Consider the following 20,557-nt stretch of genomic DNA (forward strand, 5'->3'; position numbering starts at 1 on the left):
TCATTATTTAACATGATAAGAGGAGACAGAAATTGTTTTAGGACTAAACAGGCTGATAACTTTACTGCTTTACCAGCAAACTTAATACCCCAAAGAAAGTGTCTGTGGAGAAGGGTTGTCACCTGTGAATATTAGGTCACTTTGGTACATGTGAAACTTTATTTCTTAACTACAAAGATAATGAGCAATTCTAGACCATATATATTACCAAAATAAATTGGTAAGTAAGGAGCTAATCTCAGAAGACAGCCCATTCATATCTCAAAATTATAGCCCATCAAAATCATCAATAAAATTTGTCTGTGATAACTTCACGGTACAAAAAATTGACCAGATCTCTGAGATGCAAATTTTTGATTAATTTCATGCTCTCTATACACAAGAAACAAAAAAAAAATGAAATTTCTCTTTCAAAGGCTTTGCCTTCTATCTATTATCTTCCTTGACAACTTTAACAAGTTTCTAAATTTTTTAGTTTATCACTCAAATCATAAATAAAGTGATTTGTTGTGTCCACACATAAAATGTTGAAATAGGTGGACATTTTCTAATCATCTGTCTGATTCTCATTTTTTAAATAAAATGATATATTTTCTCTATTGAAATGATTTGACAACAAGTCAAAAACATGTATGTCACAGCAACAAAATTTCAACAGCGTACATAAGTGAATATCTTGAGACACATATCTTGAAGAAGTATATTTGGGCCACACCAGCAGTACTACTCTGGGCTTACTCCTCTGTCTACACTTAGGGATCACTCCTGGCAGGACTCAAGAAACCATCTGAGGTGCCAGGGATCTAACCTGGATCAGCAATATATAAGGCAAGTATCTTACCCACTGTACTATCTCTCTGCCCCCTTGAACAATATCTTGAACTATAAGCAATACATTTAGTCTACTGAAGATACAATTGATAGAAATAGTTCATGGATGTAAATGAACCAGCAGAGAAAGGGAGACAGTTCAAGAGGTAGAAATATAGCTGGCATGTGCAAGGCCCCAAATTGTATCCCTAGCACTGTTTGGTTTCTGGAGCAGAGCCCTGTGTAGCATTATGTATTAGAGCACAGAACTGGCAGGCCCATACCACTGTCTGAACATTACTGAGTGAGGCCCCTGTACCCCCAACCACACCTGTTACCCCAAGCACTGTTTGGGGTTGTACCCTATTATTCTTTTTTTTTCAAGTATATTACCAAAAGCTACCTGAGAAGAAAAAATAGATTTAACAGTTATTTAGGAAACTAACTTGGATCAATCCAACCTCTGACACCTACCACTCTGTTCAAGTCATTGACCATATTCATGCCTTGATGTATTGCTATAGGCAAAAACACAGTTTATATGCCCTTGACATAGATTTTTGATGTTGTTTTTTGTCTGGGGGCCACAACTGTTGCAGTCAGGCCTTACTCCTGGCTCTGTACTGAGGGATCACTCTTGGCAGGGACTGGAGGACCAAATGAGATGCCAAGGACCGAAATTGAGTCAGCTGCATGAAAAGCTAGTGCCCTGCTATCCTATTACTCTATCCTGGTCCTAGATTTCTAAGAATTAAATACAATGACAGTCATTATGCTACTCTTATAGCATGTGTTAAATAAATATTGAGTAGTCAGTGGTACAAAATCGAAGAACATGTGTTCAACGTCGATTAAAAAACGTAACATAGTGATACCTATGTGACTATTATTGATTTCTAACAAGGAATATGTAAGATCAAGAATCAGAGAGAACCGAGACTATCAGGAGGTCATCTGAAGTAAATGACCCAGATCACAGGCCTTCAAGCTTTGGTATATTCATATATCAGAATGCAGGCAGTACTAAGCATGCAGCTGTGAGTGGTCTCTTGCCAACCCTCTAAGTAATTGTAAGAGCACGAGGCATGTGACTCATTATGCAGATTGCTCTAAGTGAGGCATCACCCATAGTTAAAATAAATGTCTTATTGAAAATATTAAGGCATAAGGAAACTCAAGAAAAGAGTGGTCTTTTTGATGCAAAATACATGATCCTAGGTCTGTCTTGCAGAGCTAGGAATTCCCTCTGGTCATAGCTCTATCTAATCAAAGCTTCCTTTCTGATGGAAACTAGGATTTGGAACCTGGGGCTCCTTAAAATGATCATAAACCTAGATTCGACCTTTATCTCAACATTATAGGTGATAGAGGACTTCTGAAAAAAAGCAACAAAAGTAAGAGCTATTTACCTTCAGTCTATTGTATTAAGCTATACTGTTAACCTTTGTCCTCCCTATATAGTCTGATTTCTGCCACGTATGTGTGCAAACTTTATTTCAATTTCCTAAACCAAAACATCACTGTTCATATGACCTATTTATTTTTATGTTTCTTCAGTTTAACCATAGCAATTATTCCTTTTTAACTTCAAAGTTAAATCTTGAACTCATATTTTCATTTGAAATTTTCTGTCTCTTTTCTCTTAAAACTTTGTAAGCCCATTAATTTTCTCTGGCCCTCCAATCAGCTTGTCATACTTAATTTCCCCTATTTTCTCTCTATGTTTACATTTTAGTTTTACTAAAAAACAGTATGAGTTCAGTACAACTCCCTTTTCTCTTTTCTTTCGAATGTTCTAAGCGACTTTAATTTGCTCAATTTCCCCAATGTGTTTGTTCATAGTTATATTAAGGTTATATATTTGGGAAAGGCTGTAGAGATAAAACATGAAATATTTTTCTCATCAGAGCAAGGGTACATGCTATTCTTTCAAATATCACTTGGTTTTTTTTTATCTTGTGAAAATATAGTATTTTAAGATTTGTATATATTTTTGCATTTTAGCGATAGCAGAGCGGGTAGGGCGTTTGCCTTGCACGCAGCCAACATGGCTGACCCGAGTTTGATTCCTCCGCCCGTCTCGGAGAGCCCGGCAAGCTACAGAGAGTATCTCGCCCGCACGGCAAAGCCTGGCAATGGCAAGCTCCCCGTGATGTATTTGATATGCCAAACACAGTAACAAGTGTCACAATGAAGGCGTTACTGGGCCCGCTCGAGCAAATCGAAGAACAATGGGAGGACCGTGACCGTGATATTTATAATTTATTTATATACATATTTTATGTATTTTTATTATTATATATTATAAAATATCTATATCCTCCTCTATGTTGTCTAGTCATTAAAGAAAGCACTAAGTGCTAAGTGTCACCCTTATTCAAGATTAGAGAATTTATTGCATCTCTAGAAGAAAGTATCATACTATGTGAACATCTTTAGAAATATTTTCCCTTTTATTTATTTACTCAACAATATAGACAAAACAGTATGGGTCATAAGTTAATAATACTTGATGTTGTTGCTTAAGTGGACTGGAGCAATAGCACAGCAGTAGGGCGTTTGCCTTACAAGCGGCCAACATGGCCTACTCGAGTGATTCCTCCTCTCCTCTCCTCTCAGAGAGCCCGGCAAGCTACCAAGAGTATCTTGCCTGAACGGCAGAGCCTGGCAAGCTACCCGTGACATACTCGATATGCCAAATACAGTAACAACAAGTCTCATGATGGAGACGTTACTGGACCCGCTGGAGCAAATCAATGAACAACGGGAGGACCGTGACCGTGACCGTTGCTTAAGTGGTTCTATATTTGTAGACTAAGAGTTTTTTTTTAGGTTAGCTCTTATAGGAACAATACATATATTGTTTTCAATGAACACTTAAGGATAAGGCAAACAAAACTGTGCAGTCTTTTTTTTAATTTTTAATTTTTCTTTTACATGTACATTTGCATTTTACATTCACATATTACATATCACATAAAATATCAATGTTGCATTCGGCAGTTCTTGTATGCCCCTCTTCTGTGATGAGATTTTTTTTAGATTGTTTTGGGGACTACATCCAGCAGCTTTAAGGGGTTATTCTTGTTCAGGGATCACACTCAGTGGTGCAAGGGGAGCATATGCTATAACAAGGATCAAACCAGGGTTGTCCATGTGCAAAATAAATTCCGTATACCTTATACTGATTTTCTGAACCATCACCGTTCTTCTTTTTGATTTTTATTTTTTAAGGATCTCTAAAGAAGGGCATTTTGAATGATGACAAAAAGTACTTATCTTTAGAAATTTGTTTTTAATATATATTTTGTAATTGTCCTTGAAAAATAATATGACTAGGTATAAAGTTCCAAGTTTACAATAATTCTTCCTCAGTTCTTTAAAGATATCAGCCTATTACTTGATGTTTCTTGCTAAATCTCATTTTCTCCCAGTTGGCTCCCCGTGATGTATTCAATATGCCAAACACAGTAACAATTCGTCTCACAATGGAGACTTTACTGGTCCTGCTTGAGCAAATCAATGAACAACGGGAGGACAGTGACAGTGACAGTTGGTGACCATTAATATACAGTAATAAACTTTCAAGTTAGAAAGATGCCATTTAGTAAATATATATATTTAAAATATTTCCTATTGGTACTAAGAATAAACTTTTGATCTAGTATTTTTTTTGAAAGCTCATCAGATAGTTTCTCCTATATCCTTCTCTACCACTTTGTTTCTTCTCCTTTTTCTTGTGGTCCTTCCTGATCAGTCCTATATATTTACCTTGTTCTTTTATTATATGTCTTGATTATACATATGACATTCCCTATCATATGTTGAAATTCTAAAGCTCAACAGGGTGGTCTTAGAATGTAGAATCTTGGGGAGACTTAGACTATCCAGGCCTTTTAGAATGTGATTAGTGATCCCCTAAAAGACATTCCACAGAGCTAGCTCTCTGATTCCTTAGAAGGAAGATATTATAGATATTGTGAGTATGCAAGAAATCTGTGATCCAGAAGCAAGCTCTTTTTGTAGCACATTAGACTTCTAATCTCCAGATCTGTTAAGAAACCAATCTCTGTAGTCCATAGCCAAAAAGTTTGTGGTACTATTTTATAGTAGCCCAAGACAAAGCACTCTGGATGAATTTATTAGTACCTTCCAAATCTCTAGCTTCAACTATTAGCTGAGTTTATGGCTCTCTTGTGTATCTTTGTACCCATTTCTTCTCAATTTTCCAAGCCCTGGGGAAGCGACTAATCTATGTTCTGCCTTTGTATATTTGTCTGTTTTGGAAGTTTCATATAAACAGAACTGCTTTATATGCAGTCTGTTTTGACTCGTTGTATTTTCTTAAACTCACTTTCCTTATCTAGGAATGCTGATAAGTTTATGTTTCTGGTGGTGAAACTGACTCCTAGACCAACTATTTCAGAGCTATTTCTTATTGTCTCCAAACTCTGCAAGCCCTTAGTCTTCTGCTTTAGAGGAGTCCAAAAAACCTATGACTTTCATCACTCAGTTCTGTTTCTGATACAGAAAGACTTTTTTAAAGAAAATTACTTGTTTTCCTCTGCTTTCTCTATTTTTCATTTGATCCATCTATTTGAATAAATAGATACAAGCATTTATAAATTTTAAATTCATGAGTGTGACTCTTGTAAAAGCATTATGTATATTCTCGGACGCATGTTTTAATATCTTATTACAGCGAATCTTTGAATCACAAAAATGCCTATAGTATATTTTTCAGAAATAGAACCAATATTGAATTTAGGACTATCACTGTACATCAGAGCAGCAGCAAGATGTAATGAGAACATAGACTGGGCTGGCATTATACAGAAAGTTCCCAGTCTTTACATTTAGAAATATATAAGACTATTAAATTTTTACCCAGAGACTGGAGACAGTATCGCAGGTAGGGGTACTTATCTTGAATGCAGTGTACTTGGGGTCAATGTCCAGAACCCCATATGATACCAAGACCTTCCAAGAGTGATCCCTGAGCATAGAGTTAGAAGCTGAGCTCTACTGGGTATTACACCTCCCCATTTTCCCCCCAAATTTATTTAAGGATCAGAATATATCTAGTAATATTTAATTGAAATGCAACTTGAATTTCATTCTCTTTTTATTTGTGTGGTTTGTCTAAATATCCTCTTTTTAGAGCTACAGTTAAGACACCAGATTACTTGGTAATTGAAAATACCAAGAATGCTACTACCCCTCAAAAACAAAAGACCATATATATCCAATGATCTTTACATTATTAAGTATATACAGTTGCACAATCTGATAGATATTTGTTCATTTTCTTTACTTATCTTTACTTTTCTTTACTTAATGGATCTACTCCTTTTTTGAGGGATGAAGTCAGCAGAATGGAACTAAAGCAGTAGTTTCCTTCCATTTACAGCTTAATAGATCGCATTCTCAGTATTGGTGAAAATGTCAACTGGTTCATCCTTTATGGAAAATAGTATGGAGACTTCTCAAAAATTAAGAATTGAGTTTTTATACAACACAGCAATTCCTGTTTCTGATATCTATCCAAAATGGCAAAAGTAAATACTATTTTGAAAAGACATTGTACTCCTATAGTCTTTGTAGTACAGTTCATAATAACCAAGATCTGGAAATAATCCGAGTACCAAAGAATAGATAAGTGGATAAAGAAACTGTGGTGTGTGTGTGTGTGTGTGTGTGTGTGTGTGTGTGTGTATGGTCTGTGTGTGTGTGTCTACCCCATATGTCTCCTTGCTTTTACCTCTAGGCAGCATAAGTGAAATTATTCACATGGTATATGAGAACCATTACTGAATCTTCCTTTAAAACATATTTACTCTTGTTCTCCTATATATAAATACACACACACACACACACACAATACTACTCAGATATAAGAAAAGATGAAATCATACAATATTCTGCAATGTAGATGGAATTAGAGTTTCGTGATTCAAAAAGAGAGGAACAAATAAAAATGATTTCTCTCATATGTAGAATACAAAGAAATATAGTAAGCAATGAATGACAAATAGCAAGAGAGGCTGAAAGTTGGCCTGCAGAAGTGATACTACCAAGTGAGGTGGGTATGCAGGACCTTCGTGGAGGGACATTTGTATGCTGGTGTTGGAAGTCCTATTGCGACATTGTGTGTATAAAACTCTATCATTAGAAGCATTTTAAATCATGTGACTAATAAAAACTGAAAATAAACTTTGAAAATAAGGTGCATAAGGAACCTACAGGAAGGAAAATGTAAAAGATCTAAGGTGAGCCAAGACATTTTACTTTTTTAATACGTTCCTGGGTGATACAAGCACGGATTTTCAGTAGCAAGTACACAGAGCAGAGTTTTTCAACTTTTCTTCAGAAAATTATCCAAGGTCAAATTTATTTTTATAATTATACAAAGACATTATAATAGAGTTTTCGAGAGGTGAAGACATGGATGTAATAATGGCTGAATACAGAAACAGATCTGAGAATCCAGCTGTCATCCCTAGAGAGATTTGCAAAAATATATACAGTACTAGTCAATCCACTAAGTAGTTTACACTTAGAGAATAAAGTTATTTTTTCATAAATTTATGCTGTCTAAATTAGCACATAATAAGTCTTTTAGTGGTATTACTACATGAATCAACAAACATTTTTTTCCTTTTCTTTTTGGTTCAATTTTCTATTATCGAAACTATCCATAACTATAATTTCATACTGGTGACCTCACACAAAACTAAGTTGTTGTGCATGTTTTTTTGGGGGGGGTGGGTTCCTTTTTCTTTTATTTTTTCTCTTTTTTTTTTGTTTGACATGTTAATTTTTAAAGGGATCCCAAAATATTGTGGATTTATTGTTTTCAAGAGGATAGTTTATTTTCCATGCCTTGGCAGAATCATGAAGGAAAAGAAAATATGGTGAAAATATCCTACTTCATAGATATATCAAGAAGAGGTTGAAAACCCACACATTTTAAAATATCACCTTTGCACAAAGTACTTGTGGCCATTTTTGGAGAAGGAAAAGAACTTGGACATGTCTTGTACTCTTTTTATATGGAATGTCAATAAACATTCAAGAAGTTCTTATTCAAGTCCCTTAATATTGGGAAATGACAGAAGAGGAAAACAAGTGAGCCTTAATCCCAAAATATGCTACATAACCACAAAAGTAAATGAGTCATCTTATCCTTGGCCTCCATAAATCCTCATGTTTTCTCACAAATCTCATGGATGAATATTTCAGAAGGCATTTTCTTTATTGAACATGTTATTTTTTCCTCGCTAAGCTTCTTCTCTTTATGAGATCACTTATGGGCAATGGGTCAAACAATAGAGTTGTTGACTTTGTAAGTGGCAAATAAAATGCTTCTGGAAGTTTCAAACCAATATTTACTCTAGCCATGCTTCATCCAATTGTCTCTATCTTGTCTCTCATCATCTAAAGTTTTGGGAAAATGTACAGACTTTTGATAGTTATATGCTGTCTGTTTAACTACATGTCTCCAAATGTTGCTCCACCTTTTTCCAAATATATATATTTGGATATATATATATATATCATAGTAGACTAAATATGCATCACACTGGCCTCTTAGAACCATTGTCCCATATGTCTCCTTGCTTATACCTCTAGATGGCATAAGTGAAATTATTCACATAATATATAAGAACTCTACTGAATCTTCCTGCAAAACATACTTAACTATTTTTTGTCTTAAAATACAATTGTTTTACATTTTATATTTGTGTTCTCTTCTATTGCAGTAATAAGTAACTTTCTTAGACAGACTATTTCCTTTAAAGACATAATGAGTTTTGGTTTTAGTTTCTGCTTCAATCTGTTCATTGCAGCTGCTTGTTATGTGATAGTGAGAATCCAAAAGAAAACAAATAAACAGAACCCAGAACTAGAAAAGCCAGACTATTTCCTAGTCTTACTTTCAGTTATGTATTTCTATGTATTGTGTATCTGAAGAACTTCATAGATTAACATTTCTTTAGTTCTCTTCTTTTTCCCTAATTCCCCCATCCACTTCCATCTCTTTCTTGGTTTCTCCTCTATTTCTTTGTTTTCACTGTCTCTTGAACTCATTATTAGTCTTTTTACACTGGTTGGCATTTCTAAGTGAAGTGGCAATCAGCAAAGGCTAGCTAGATTTTTTTCTCTTCCCCTTCATTTTTTTGAATTCACAACTGTTCTATGTTTCTGCTTCCCTGCCATCACCTTGCACCAGTGTCTTGCAGGCAGAGGAAAATCAGAGTGAGTTCTTTCTCTACTCTTTCTTCCTACACTAAGTCTGCTTTTGAGGTAACAGGTGGAGTATGGGATAGGACCCCAGATGGAACAAGTCTGAATTCCTGAATGATTGCAGGGGATAGCACTCTGCCTGCTATCATCCCATCATGAAAAGTGATATGAGCAAGGAATAAATTTTGACTGTGTAAGCCCATTGAGAATTTGAGAATATTTATTATAGCCATTATAATAAACATCATATGAAACCATTGAGAATTTATGTGGATGTTTAGTATAGTAGTTAGATTTCCTATTTTAGTGCATACTTCTTATATCTCTTGATCAGGGAGAAAAAATACATCTGGCTAACAACTTGGGCAAATGTTCCAATGGGGATTCCAATAGGCAGAGCTCTTTCTGGAACCAACTGCCCATGCCAGATGTATGAGGCACTATAAGTTTCCAGGACTGGTATCAAGTAACCAGACCTTTGGGAAGAATATAGTAATGGGTTCAGCTTTATTCCAGCATATGTATTAGGTTTCTCTAGAAAGATATGGTTTTATTATTATAAAAGAGTTGGTTCAAAAGACTAACAACTATCCACAACAACATGCACACCTTTAAAACATCTTTGTTAACATATCTGTTTTTCATGGTTAATATATATATATATATATATATCTGTTCATGATCTTGATTTTCAGGGAACAGAGCTAGAAGCTAGAGATGTACTGGTGACAAGAAAAAATAGAAGCTGTATTTTCATGGAACACCCTTTCTAGTGGAGAAGTCAAGGAGAGAGAGAGAAAAGAGAAAAAAATACAGAAAGAAGACAGACCAAGAATAATCCCAAGATACTATCTTCAGCATGCCATGAGTTCACTTGGCGAAGAGAAATAGAAACATTAGATTTATCCCAGTGATCAATGGCATAAAGAAAGTTTATGATAGAAAAAAGTAGGGAGAAACACCTCACAGTCCAAGACATTTACTTGCATCTTTTGGATAGTAAACGGTTGGGCTGGAAGTTACCCCAAAGTCTACTTAAGGTAACTAGCTTTCTTATCCTCTATCAAAGCATTTTTAAAAACTAGTCTGGGAAGTTTTAAAAATTCTGAACTATGCAGGGTTTAGCTGCGAATGATAAAGGAGAGACTTTCTCTACAATATATATGATTGCTTTCATCTGTACTTTCTCCACTTGCATCTTATTTGGTTTCAGTCTGCATCATTTTTCTCATTAAAATGTTCCCAATGGTAGACATGTCATAGTCAATGACATAGCCTCATAGACAAATGATGTAATTACCAAATGATAAATGAGAACCTGAGATGCAGAAAATCAGGCTAGTGATTATGTATTATGGGCAATAAGTAGTTTCCAATTAACCATTCAGAAATAATTCTGAAGTCAAAACATAAAGAATAATTCCAAGATAATAATAATAATAATAATAATAATAATAATTCACTGATAAGAGTTACCTACCACACTTGGACCCAACCAACAGGGAAGAAGTGCTAAGAACTCTTTTTGGAGAGGGAATTTAAGCTTAGATCTGAACCTTATGTAAGGACAACACCTCAAACTCATTTTTTCCCCAGCTCTGTTCTCAAAAGTCTTTGCTGCCTTACATGGCTAAAGAATAATAAGAATCTTGTTGCACCACTAACCAAGACCAGAAAGGTTATAGATGGATTGAAAAAGGATCCTAAAGTGAGAAAATAAGAGAGAGGCAAGAAGAAGAGTCTGTTTGGGATAGAACACAGGAAAATGTAGACAAAAAATAGACTCCTGAACTGTAAATCAACCAAATTGCATTCCATTTTCCTTTCTCTTCTGTTGCTTCAAAGTCTTTTAATATTTTCAATTATCAGGGGCAGCATTAAAATGCTAAGAGGTTTTATCTCTCTGTGGGTGAAAGAGAGTATACAGAAACAGTTCTGACCAAATGGAAGTTGCTGATGGTGATTGTCCTGTAAGAGGATTTAAAATCAGATCCCGTCAATAATGGCTTTTGGTCTCGGTTTGTTTCAACTACAATTTCCAAGCTAGTGCAATGGGAATGAGGAAGTGTAACACCTCCTTCCTAAAAGAAAATGAGTTAAATGCCTTTACCAGTAACCAGGTCCTCATAAGGTCATAACCCAGATGATGACACTTGCACTGTGAGTACCTGACTAGGAAAGGTGTATTTCAGAACGATACTTACTCATTCACACAAAGTCATGAGTAAACAACAGTGCATCTCCTTAAACTAGGTTTGCAGTAAATCCAACTTTCAGTGATTGTGTTTTGTTTTGTGGGGGGATGAGGGGGGGTTTGGAGGGGGAGCACACCTGCAGTGTTTAGGGGTTACTCTTGGTTCTGCACTCAGGGGTCATATCTGGTCTCTCTGACCCAACTTTCAGTACTTTTTTTGTTTTGTTCTTATTTTAGGTGGTCATACCCAGTGGTGCTTACGGGTTACTCTAGGCTCTGAACTCTGGATGCTGTACTATGACTAAACTCATTGTTTAAGCAGGCTTTCACTTCTTCCTCACTGGGGGGTGAGTAAAGCAGTAACCAATTGATGTAGTTCCTCTTTCTCGGAGCAAAGTTAATACATTTTTACTTGATGACCAGAACAAAGTAAATATAGCTAACAGGGAGAAATTGAATAGTTTTGAGGAAGATTATGATATTCTAATGTAACTTTAACTTAAATAATTAAAATTGTAAGCTCTGAGATAATACCTACCTGTAATTCCCACTGTGAGGAGTACTCAGTAAGTAATCTGAAATCTTTGCTGAAATTTGCTATCACAAAGGAAAAGAAAAAAGCTCTCAAATGTTTCAAATTACTCTAGGCTGGAAATTCCTGATTTTCCATGTGTTTCCAGTAAGGTTTGATTTTGAGATGATTTCCGGAAAATAAAGGGCATGAAAAAGGACTCGGGTAACTCATAAAAGCAAGTAATATGCGCATAATTGTATGAGAAAAGCTAAAACAACATTTCACAGCTGCTCAGCATAAAACCTGACTTGTCTGTTTTACTTTACAGATAGCACCTGTATGTCTTACATAATACACATGTACATTATTCATTTGAAGACTTTCATACAGTATAAAATTCCTGTGAATAAGAAAAATGAAAATCTCACTTTCTAAAAATTTCTTTCTTATGGCACTCAGTAAAACTGATTCTGAAGCATATGTTATCAATCACAACAGATACCTGTTCTGGAACATGTTCTAGACAAAAAGCAGAGAAAAATAGTTCTGAGTTTTATCAAAAATGCAGCGATCGATTGTTCTCTGAAAAAAATATGTCTGCACTGCTTTATATTTTTGTTTCTTTGTTTTGGTTTTGAGGGCACACCACCTATGCTTAGGAATTATTTCTAAGTCTGCACTCAAGACTTACTACTGGTGGTGCTGAGGGGATCATTTTGGAAGTCGGGGATCAAACGGGTACGCCGATTGCAAAACAAGCTCTCATCCCACTTTACTATCTCTCCAGCCCCTGCAATAAGTGTCTTAAGAAAGTTTTCTCTGCAAGGCACAAGGACATGGAGGTACAATCTTTTCTCTTACTTTCCCAGCTCTGATCAAGACACCTGCAAGTCACAAGCACCTAAAGACAAACTAGAGCTTGGGGTGAATGTGTGTATATGTACACACATACTTTTGTTGATGTGTATCCAGCACATGATGGACTGTGCATATACATTGGTGTGCCAACATGCATATTTGCTGTGGGATGTAGGAAGATACCCTAAGAGAATTGAAGGGATGGAAAAAGAGGGTGGGCATGTTCAGACAACAGTTTCATGCTCTAAAATTTCAGTAGTACAATCAAAGCTAAATATACCCCAATCCTGAATCCTCAAAGCAACCTTTAATTGGGCTCTTGTGGCAGCCATGGTGGTGGTGTTGTTGTACTTCCAAAGGTGTGCTCTGTGGCTTGGAGGCCCACCCATCATTGCCTGATTGCATTGAAACAAGCTCATGCGAAGAGGTAACGGAAACATAGGTTTGCAGCAAATCTTGAGAGAACTAGAATTTGCAAAGCTAAGTGGCACCCTAGTAAAAGGCTAGTCTGGAATCTTTATAACGTTGACACACAAGAACCCAGCCTGGTGACGTGGAGGGTAATGATTCTGCTGGAAATCAAAATCCTGAGAGACTCAGGATATAGGAATATGTGAACAAGAGAAGCGATTACCCTGCCTTGAGAGGGGCCGATTCCCCTGTGAGGGAGGTATGGTGCAGGTGTTTGGCTAACGGAGAATATTTTATTGTCAGTCTTTTCCTCATTCTTACCATTAAATCAGAGACTGGGGAGAGGGAGGAAATGACACTTTAGCAAATGGAAATTTGAGAAATAACTACTTCTGAGGATACAAAAATCCTATGGAATGAAGTTCAACTGGCAGTACAGTGAAGAGCACCTGCAGGAGTGATTCTCTTGTCTTCCCCACTATATTTATGTTTTCCAACATGCATTTCAAGTCGCTCCAGCTATGAGTGGCTCCACCACTGAACTGTGAACTATTTGGGAATCATTGCTTATCCATCTTGATCAGTCTCTTTGGAACCCCACCATGCACTTTGCAGCAAACCCTCCCCTTACATTCTGTTTATGTTTGTTAAAATAAACAAATTTTAAGATGGATAGTACTTTGAGCACCAAACTGGGAGTCAGAAGTGTGAGGTGTCCGCAGAATGAGCCACTAATAAACTTTTTAATCCCGGCAAATCTCTTTGATCTTTATTTTCAGTTTCTTATTTCTTATATAGAAAAACTGCTTCAGATGAACCGCAAGATAAATTTTAACCATAATATTCTGGAGGGAAAAATAACTCCTTTCCTTTGGGAAATGTAAAATCACTTATCAGTGGTATTTGTAATTATATACTCTAAAAATAAAAATTCCTATGCATACACAAAACCCTCCTATTTAAACTGATTAATCCATCTCAACATGACTGGTAGTATATTTTATCTTAATATTCTTAAAAGAAAAAGAATTTTTTAATTTATGGAAAAATAAAAAGCATTTAAAACTTTAAGCAACGCAAATTACACTCTTAGATTGACAGACATTCATTTATCTGACACATAGAACATAGAAAAGCGTGTTCTAATTTGTCTAAATGTTATATAAGACCAACTGAGCGATAGCATAGTGGTAGGGTGTTTGCCTTGCACACAGCCAGCCCGGCTGACCCGGGTTTAATTCCTTCGCCCCTCTTGTAGAGCCCGGCAAGCTACTGACAAGCTACCCGTGATGTATTCAATATGCCAAACACAGTAACAAGTTTCACAATGGAGATGTTATTGGGCCCGCTCGAGCAAATTGATGAACAACGGGAGGAGAGTTCTACAGGCTACAGTTATACAAGAAATCTGTTTGCGCCAGCAAATAATTGTAATTAATACTTTTCAACCTCTGTCATCTAAAATGCCTGCCAGTCAAAATGATCCTTTGGGATTAACATTGAGCATATGGTTAGAATTTCAGAATGATAGTTGTTTTATAGATGGTGTTTAGTGCACATTATTAGACTACTCTTCACTAAAATTGCTTCTAAAAGCATACATTTTGCTATTTGTAGGCACAAGGTAATTTCCTATGAAGAACAGTAAGCACTGGAATTTAAGTTCCACTCTGCTCTATTGTGATTCTGAATGTTCCATTTCTCAATACATTCAATAGTTAGTATTGGCCTAGGAATGTTGACCAGAGACATGGAGGTAACAGGATTGAAAGGCAATGACCTTCAGCAATCACTCTATCTACCTAAGCCTTGATGTACTCCAGAATCCACTAGGGTCTTTGGGTACCCTTGGGGGATCTAATGAAGATTTTATTTTTAAATAAGAACTAAATCTCAAGCTGTGTTTCCCTCCATGCTTCAGATGTCTAGGAGTGTGTGTGTGTGTGTGTGTGTGTGTGTCTGTGTGTGTGTGTGTGTGTGTGTGTGTGTGTTGGGAGGGAGTGAAAGGAGATGAGGATTGGGAAACCCTGGTCTCCAGACTCAAGGCTCTAAACATGAGAGAGAGAGAGAGAGAGAGAGAGAGAGAGAGAGAGAGAGAGAATGTGTGGTGTGTTTATCATGGGTGGGGTGGGGCTGGAGGGAATCTGGGGACATTGATGGTGGGAAATGTACACCGATAAAGGGACAGGTGTTGGAACATTATGAACCTGAAACCCAATCATGAACAACTTTGTAACAGTGTATCTCCCTATGATCAACAAAAATAAATCAATAAATAAGCAAATAAACAAAGACTCAGAGCATCTTCTCTGCCCAAGTCTGGTATTCTCTCTGTGTTCACAAGCACTCCCAACCTCAAAGCCATTGAAAAAGTGATCCGCTCTTTTGGCAAGGAGTTGTTCAAAACACCAGTGGTTTGAGGTCAGCTGAGGTGTGACTGCTAGCGCCATAAACATGCAGACATGTGTTGATTCGGCTTTCTCTGATGTCGCATTTACTTGTCCGAAGGATGAGGAGGGGGAGGGGTATTCTTCCTACTCACCTTGACCCCTGCCACCCCGGCCAGTGCTTAAGGGTCCTCGGATTTTCTTTATTAAAGCTGGTAATTAGAGGAAAGTAGAAAGAAGCCAAATGGCAGTGACAGGACCCCTCCCAAGTAATAACAGGAACCTGTGCGTGCCCTTCCCAATGCCTTTTATGCCCCTTCTAAAAGGAAATCTGAGAATGATAGTAGGTCAGGATTTTGAGTGATGAGCTGTTGTTGGGGGTTGGGGGGGCGACGACGACGACATCTGTCATTTGTACTTGTCCTTCAAGAAGAAGGAAGAAAAAGAATGGAAGCCCAACTCTAAAACCTGATGAGTACTTTTAAAAATTTTTTTTAATGAGCTCAATTCCCAGCACCACTTAACCCTTTCCTATTCTGCCTTTTAAAAGCAAAAGAGAGTTCGAGTGATTGGCCGGTCCACGATAGATTGGGCCACAGGAGAAAGGCGCGCGGGATCCGGAGAGGGGGTGCCCCGCGGGCGGCTCGCACACAAAGGCACGGAGTGCCAGGGTCGCCCGAGGCCCTGCCCGGGAGCAGCGCGACGCGCCAGGAAGCGCCCGCGGCTCTCCGGCCGCCTGGCCCCTCTGCTGGAGGCTGGGAGAACTTAGTCACCAGGAGCCCGGGGAGCGTCTGGGACCAAAGGGGCCAGAGAGGAAGGAACCCCGGGACCCGCATGGCCTGGAGGGAGCCTCAGGCAGCGCTGGGCGTTGGGGGCGCACGGGAGCTGCCAGCCCTGTCGCTGGTGGATAGAGCTGCAAGGTCCGCGCGGCCAGAACGCTTAGGCTTTGCAAAGACAGAAACTTGCAGCAGGAACTTCCTACCAAGGCAAAGCAAAGCAGGAGAGGAAGGAGGCAAGGAGAGACTGGAAACGTGTCAGTGACTTGAAAGACACCCCCAAACACCCCTGCTGGAGATGAGGTAAGCCGAGGTTAGCCAAGCCCCACTCGTTGTGAAATATCAGACAAACCCGGAGCCGCTGTGGCTTTAAGTGAGGCCAAGGAACTCCTGGTTTCCAGACCCGAATTCTCCCTCCACCCCCCCGCACACCCCCACCCTCTCTGGTCCTTGCTCCCTCCCTCCGCCCCTCCCTCCACCCGTCGGGTCCCTTCCCGGTCTTCCTTTCCTCGATCACCCTCCCCCTCTCCCTCCCTCCCTCCCCCATCTGATTAGGCGCGGACCGGGAAGGGTGGGAGTGGTGGGGGAAGCTCTCCCTTTAAGAGCAGCTTGCAGTGACGAATTGTTGAAATTGCCATTGCAGGATGGCATGCCGCTATAAATTCATTGTTCCACCTCCTCGCATCTTCACTGCGCTCGCGCTGCTCTCCGCGCTCGCAGCGGCCGACTGGGGATGACCGCGGGCAGAAGACACGGCACCCGAGGGGACCCGGACGCGCCGCTCCACCGGCTCGCCGCACGCCGCCCGGGGCATTTGACTTGGCATTTTTGATGGCTTTCATTCCTCCCCCGGCCTCGCTTTCTTCTCTTCCTTCGGGTTCCCGTCGAATCAGGCCACGCACAAAATAAGGAAGAGCGCCCGGGACTTGAGCATCCCCGCTGTCTGCGGGGTCCGGAGCAGTCAGAGGGCTGGAGGCAGCGCACACCAGTTGCCCGCCGGGTGCGCGTCACCTCCCTTCTCACTTTTTTTTGGGGGGGGGAGGCGTGCAACGATTGTGGCTGTATTCGGGGTTGGGTTTATTCCCATTTTCCTAAATTGCTGGATCTCCCCAACGCAGCTTTTTTTTTTTTTTGCAATTTTTACTCCCCTCCACCTACCACCGCCCCCCCAACCCCCCTCCCCTCGCCACTTTCTGGAGAACGAATGCAAACATTTTGCAAACCAACAAAGAAAAGTTCGCACGCTGGCACGGCGGCCCGGGACAGACTGGCACAGCTGCCCGGTCGCCCTCCTTCCGACACTTGACTCAACCTTGCAAGCCTGTGTGTGTGTGTGTGTTTGTGTGTGTGTGTGCCCGCGTGCGCGCGTGTGCGTGTGTGTATGCGTGTGTGTGTGTGTGTGTGTGTGTGTGTGTGTGTGTGTGTGTGTGGTGCACCTCCCGCCCCGGTAACTTCCAGAGCGAATAACAACTAGCTTTAAAAAGTGCCCGGCGCGCAGCCCCTCCCCGCGGGCAGCGCACTATGCTGCTCGGGTGGGCGTCCCTGCTGCTGTGCGCGCTCCGCCTGCCCCTGCTCACCGCCAGCGCCGCCGCGGCACCTGCCCAGGATAAAGCCGAGCCGCCTCGGGCTGCTGCTGCAGCGGCCGCCCAGCCCCGCCGGCCGCAGGGGGAGGAGGCGCCGCCGGAGCCCGCCGAGCCTCGGGGCCGCCCGCACCCCCGCGCGGGGCTGGTGCAGAACATCGACCAGATCTACGCGCGCGGAGGCAAGGTGGGCTACCTCGTCTACGCGGGCGGCCGGCGGTTCCTGCTGGACCTGGAGCGGGATGACTCGGTGGGCGCCGCTGGACTGCTGCCCGCGGGAGGCGGGTCGAACTCCAGTCGTCGCCATCCGGGCCACTGCTTCTACCGGGGCACGGTGGACGGCAGCCCCCGGTCCCTGGCCGTCTTCGACCTCTGCCGGGGACTCGACGGCTTCTTCGCCGTCCGGCACGCGCGCTACACCGTGAAGCCGCTGTGGCGCGGGCCCTGGGCCGAGACCGAGGCCGGGCGCGTGTATGGGGACGGATCCGCGCGCATCCTGCATGTCTATACCCGCGAGGGCTTTAGTTTCGAGACCCTGCCGCCGCGCACCAGCTGCGAGACGCCGGCGGCCCCGCCCGGGCACCGCCGCCAACGCACCCCCGCGCACGGCCCATCCGATCGCCGCTGGACGCTGGCCGGACAGTTCCAGGAGCGCTCGGGTTCTTCCGACGACGGGGGCCAGGGGCCACCTACGTGGTGGCGGCGACGGCGCCGCTCAGTCTCCAGGGCCCGCCAGGTGGAGCTGCTGCTGGTGGCCGATGCGTCCATGGCACGGATGTATGGCCGGGGCCTGCACCATTACCTGCTGACACTGACGTCCATCGCCAACCGCCTGTACAGCCACGCCAGCATCGAGAACCACATCCGCCTGGCCGTGGTGAAGGTGGTGGTACTCGGCGACAAGGACAAGAGCCTGGAGGTGAACAAGAACGCCGCCACCACGCTCAAGAACTTCTGCAAGTGGCAGCATCAACACAACCAGCTGGGGGATGACCACGAAGAACACTACGACGCCGCCATCCTGTTTACGAGGGAGGTAAGTCCAGCCCGTAGGTGCGGCGGGAAGAGGGGGACTGGGGTGTCCAGAGGGCACGGAAGTGTCCAGAGGATACAGAAGGAGCAGGTAGGTGAAATGAACCCGGCTGTTTGGGGTTGGTTTGCTTGTTCACGGCCTTGGTTCTTTCCCAGCCTCCCAGCCACTAGGGATCTGCGTAACTGTTACTTGCAAGACAATCAGGCAAGTTCCCAAGAACTTGTCCCAGTCCGGTGGCCCGAGTGGCGATTGTCACCAGGAGAGATCAGACCTGGTCAGTGAGCTCAGCCCTGGGTGTCTCTTTCCAGCTGGAAAACCTTTCTAGGCTGAGAGACGATGTTCTAGGTGCCCGTAAAAAAAGAACTAGAACGCTTAGGGGAAATGCAAACTTAGTAATGGGGAAGGGGGAAGAGCGGGGTTATGTCGGGGACTCGGGGTGGTGGGGGGGGGCCTTCTCCTTTCCAGTGAATCCCTAAGTATAACTTTCAGTCTCGTGGAAGGTGTTTGGCGGTTGGATCCATCGTAATCACTTGTATCTATTACCTTCCTCTGTAAAAGCCATGCATTCCTCCTCATTTCTTTCTGCAACCTCAATAGAGGTAATACTTTTTTTTTTCTGTTTGGGTTACACCCAGCGATGCTGATGCTCAGGGGTTACTCCTGGCTTTGCACTCAGGAATCACTCCTGGCGGTGCTCAGGGGACCATATGGGAGGCTGAGACTCAAACCCGGGTCAGCTGCGTGCAAGGCAAACGACCTACCCTCTGTGCTGTCCCTCCAGCCAGAGGTAATACTTTTCAAATGTAGGACTCTGCATTCTCGCAGTCTGACTTCCTAATAGAATTCTGTTATTTCTCCACTGTGGTGGAATCTCAGTTCCAGGAAGGAAGGAACGTGGGGGGCAGAAAGAGAACAGAGAAGCCCAGTCTTATGAATTTCTCAGCAACCTCTTTGCCCTACTCAACTCACATCAGCAGCTCTGCCCACTCCTCCTTCTCAGCGGCCACCCAAAGGTCACATCCAGCTTGCATGTTTGCCTTTGGGTTGACTGTTTCTAGAGCTGCATGATCAGTACAGAAAGATCTGGCAAAGAGTCAAGATATGAGAATGGAATGTTTTCCCAGAATTTTTCTCTTTCAAAGATGATGGTTACAAGAAGGGAGGGAAATTGAGAGATTTAGAGAAAACACAATAGATCTATTAGCAGTCATTAGAACCCCACCCCAGGGTCACCTGCAGAATCCAAACCCGGTTGGGATGGGAGGTTAGCTCACTGAGAGCTGGAAGTCTCATTGCAACTCCACTCTGATTGGCAGCTTCAAGACTTGTCTCTCAGAGTGTCTGAGCTAAGGTCAAGAGAGAGAAATAGACACTTTGAAATATCCAAAGTTATGGTATGAAATAGAGCAAACAGACCTAGGAGAGGAAACTAAATGATGTTTTGCAGCTCAAAATCACACAGCTCAACCACTGAATCTCCTATTTTTTTCCTAAGGCACCACTGGTATGAAGAAAAAGTGTTGATAAATTTGGAGCTGAGGAACCCTTGTGGTTCATGGGTTGGACATAAATGTAAACCACATGTAAACAAAGACTCCAGAGGGCAGCAGTTTAAGGCATCTCAGGCAACAGGGTTCTGGACCCCGTGGAAAATCTTTCTTCTCCTTCAGTGATCTTCTGGAATCCACCCTTTCATTTCTCTGCACAATATTAGTCTTTGAAATGGAAGAACATTTATTTTGTAGTC

General features: G+C 41.6%; 1 protein-coding gene across 1 annotated transcript in view; it reads left to right on the forward strand.

Annotated features, from left to right (window-relative positions):
* The first annotated feature begins 17,634 nt into the window (after positions 1 to 17,634).
* ADAMTS5 (ADAM metallopeptidase with thrombospondin type 1 motif 5) overlaps positions 17,635 to 20,557 on the forward strand; it is a 45,606-nt gene continuing 42,683 nt past the window's right edge. The window contains exon 1 of the mRNA XM_056109364.1: positions 17,635 to 18,813. Within this exon, the coding sequence (XP_055965339.1) occupies positions 17,719 to 18,813 (1,095 nt within the window). The 5' untranslated portion in view covers positions 17,635 to 17,718. The remainder of the gene's footprint in view (positions 18,814 to 20,557) is intronic.

This window comes from Sorex fumeus, unplaced genomic scaffold (assembly GCF_029834395.1).
Source record: "Sorex fumeus unplaced genomic scaffold, SorFum_2.1 ptg000265l, whole genome shotgun sequence".
NCBI lineage: Eukaryota > Metazoa > Chordata > Mammalia > Eulipotyphla > Soricidae > Sorex > Sorex fumeus.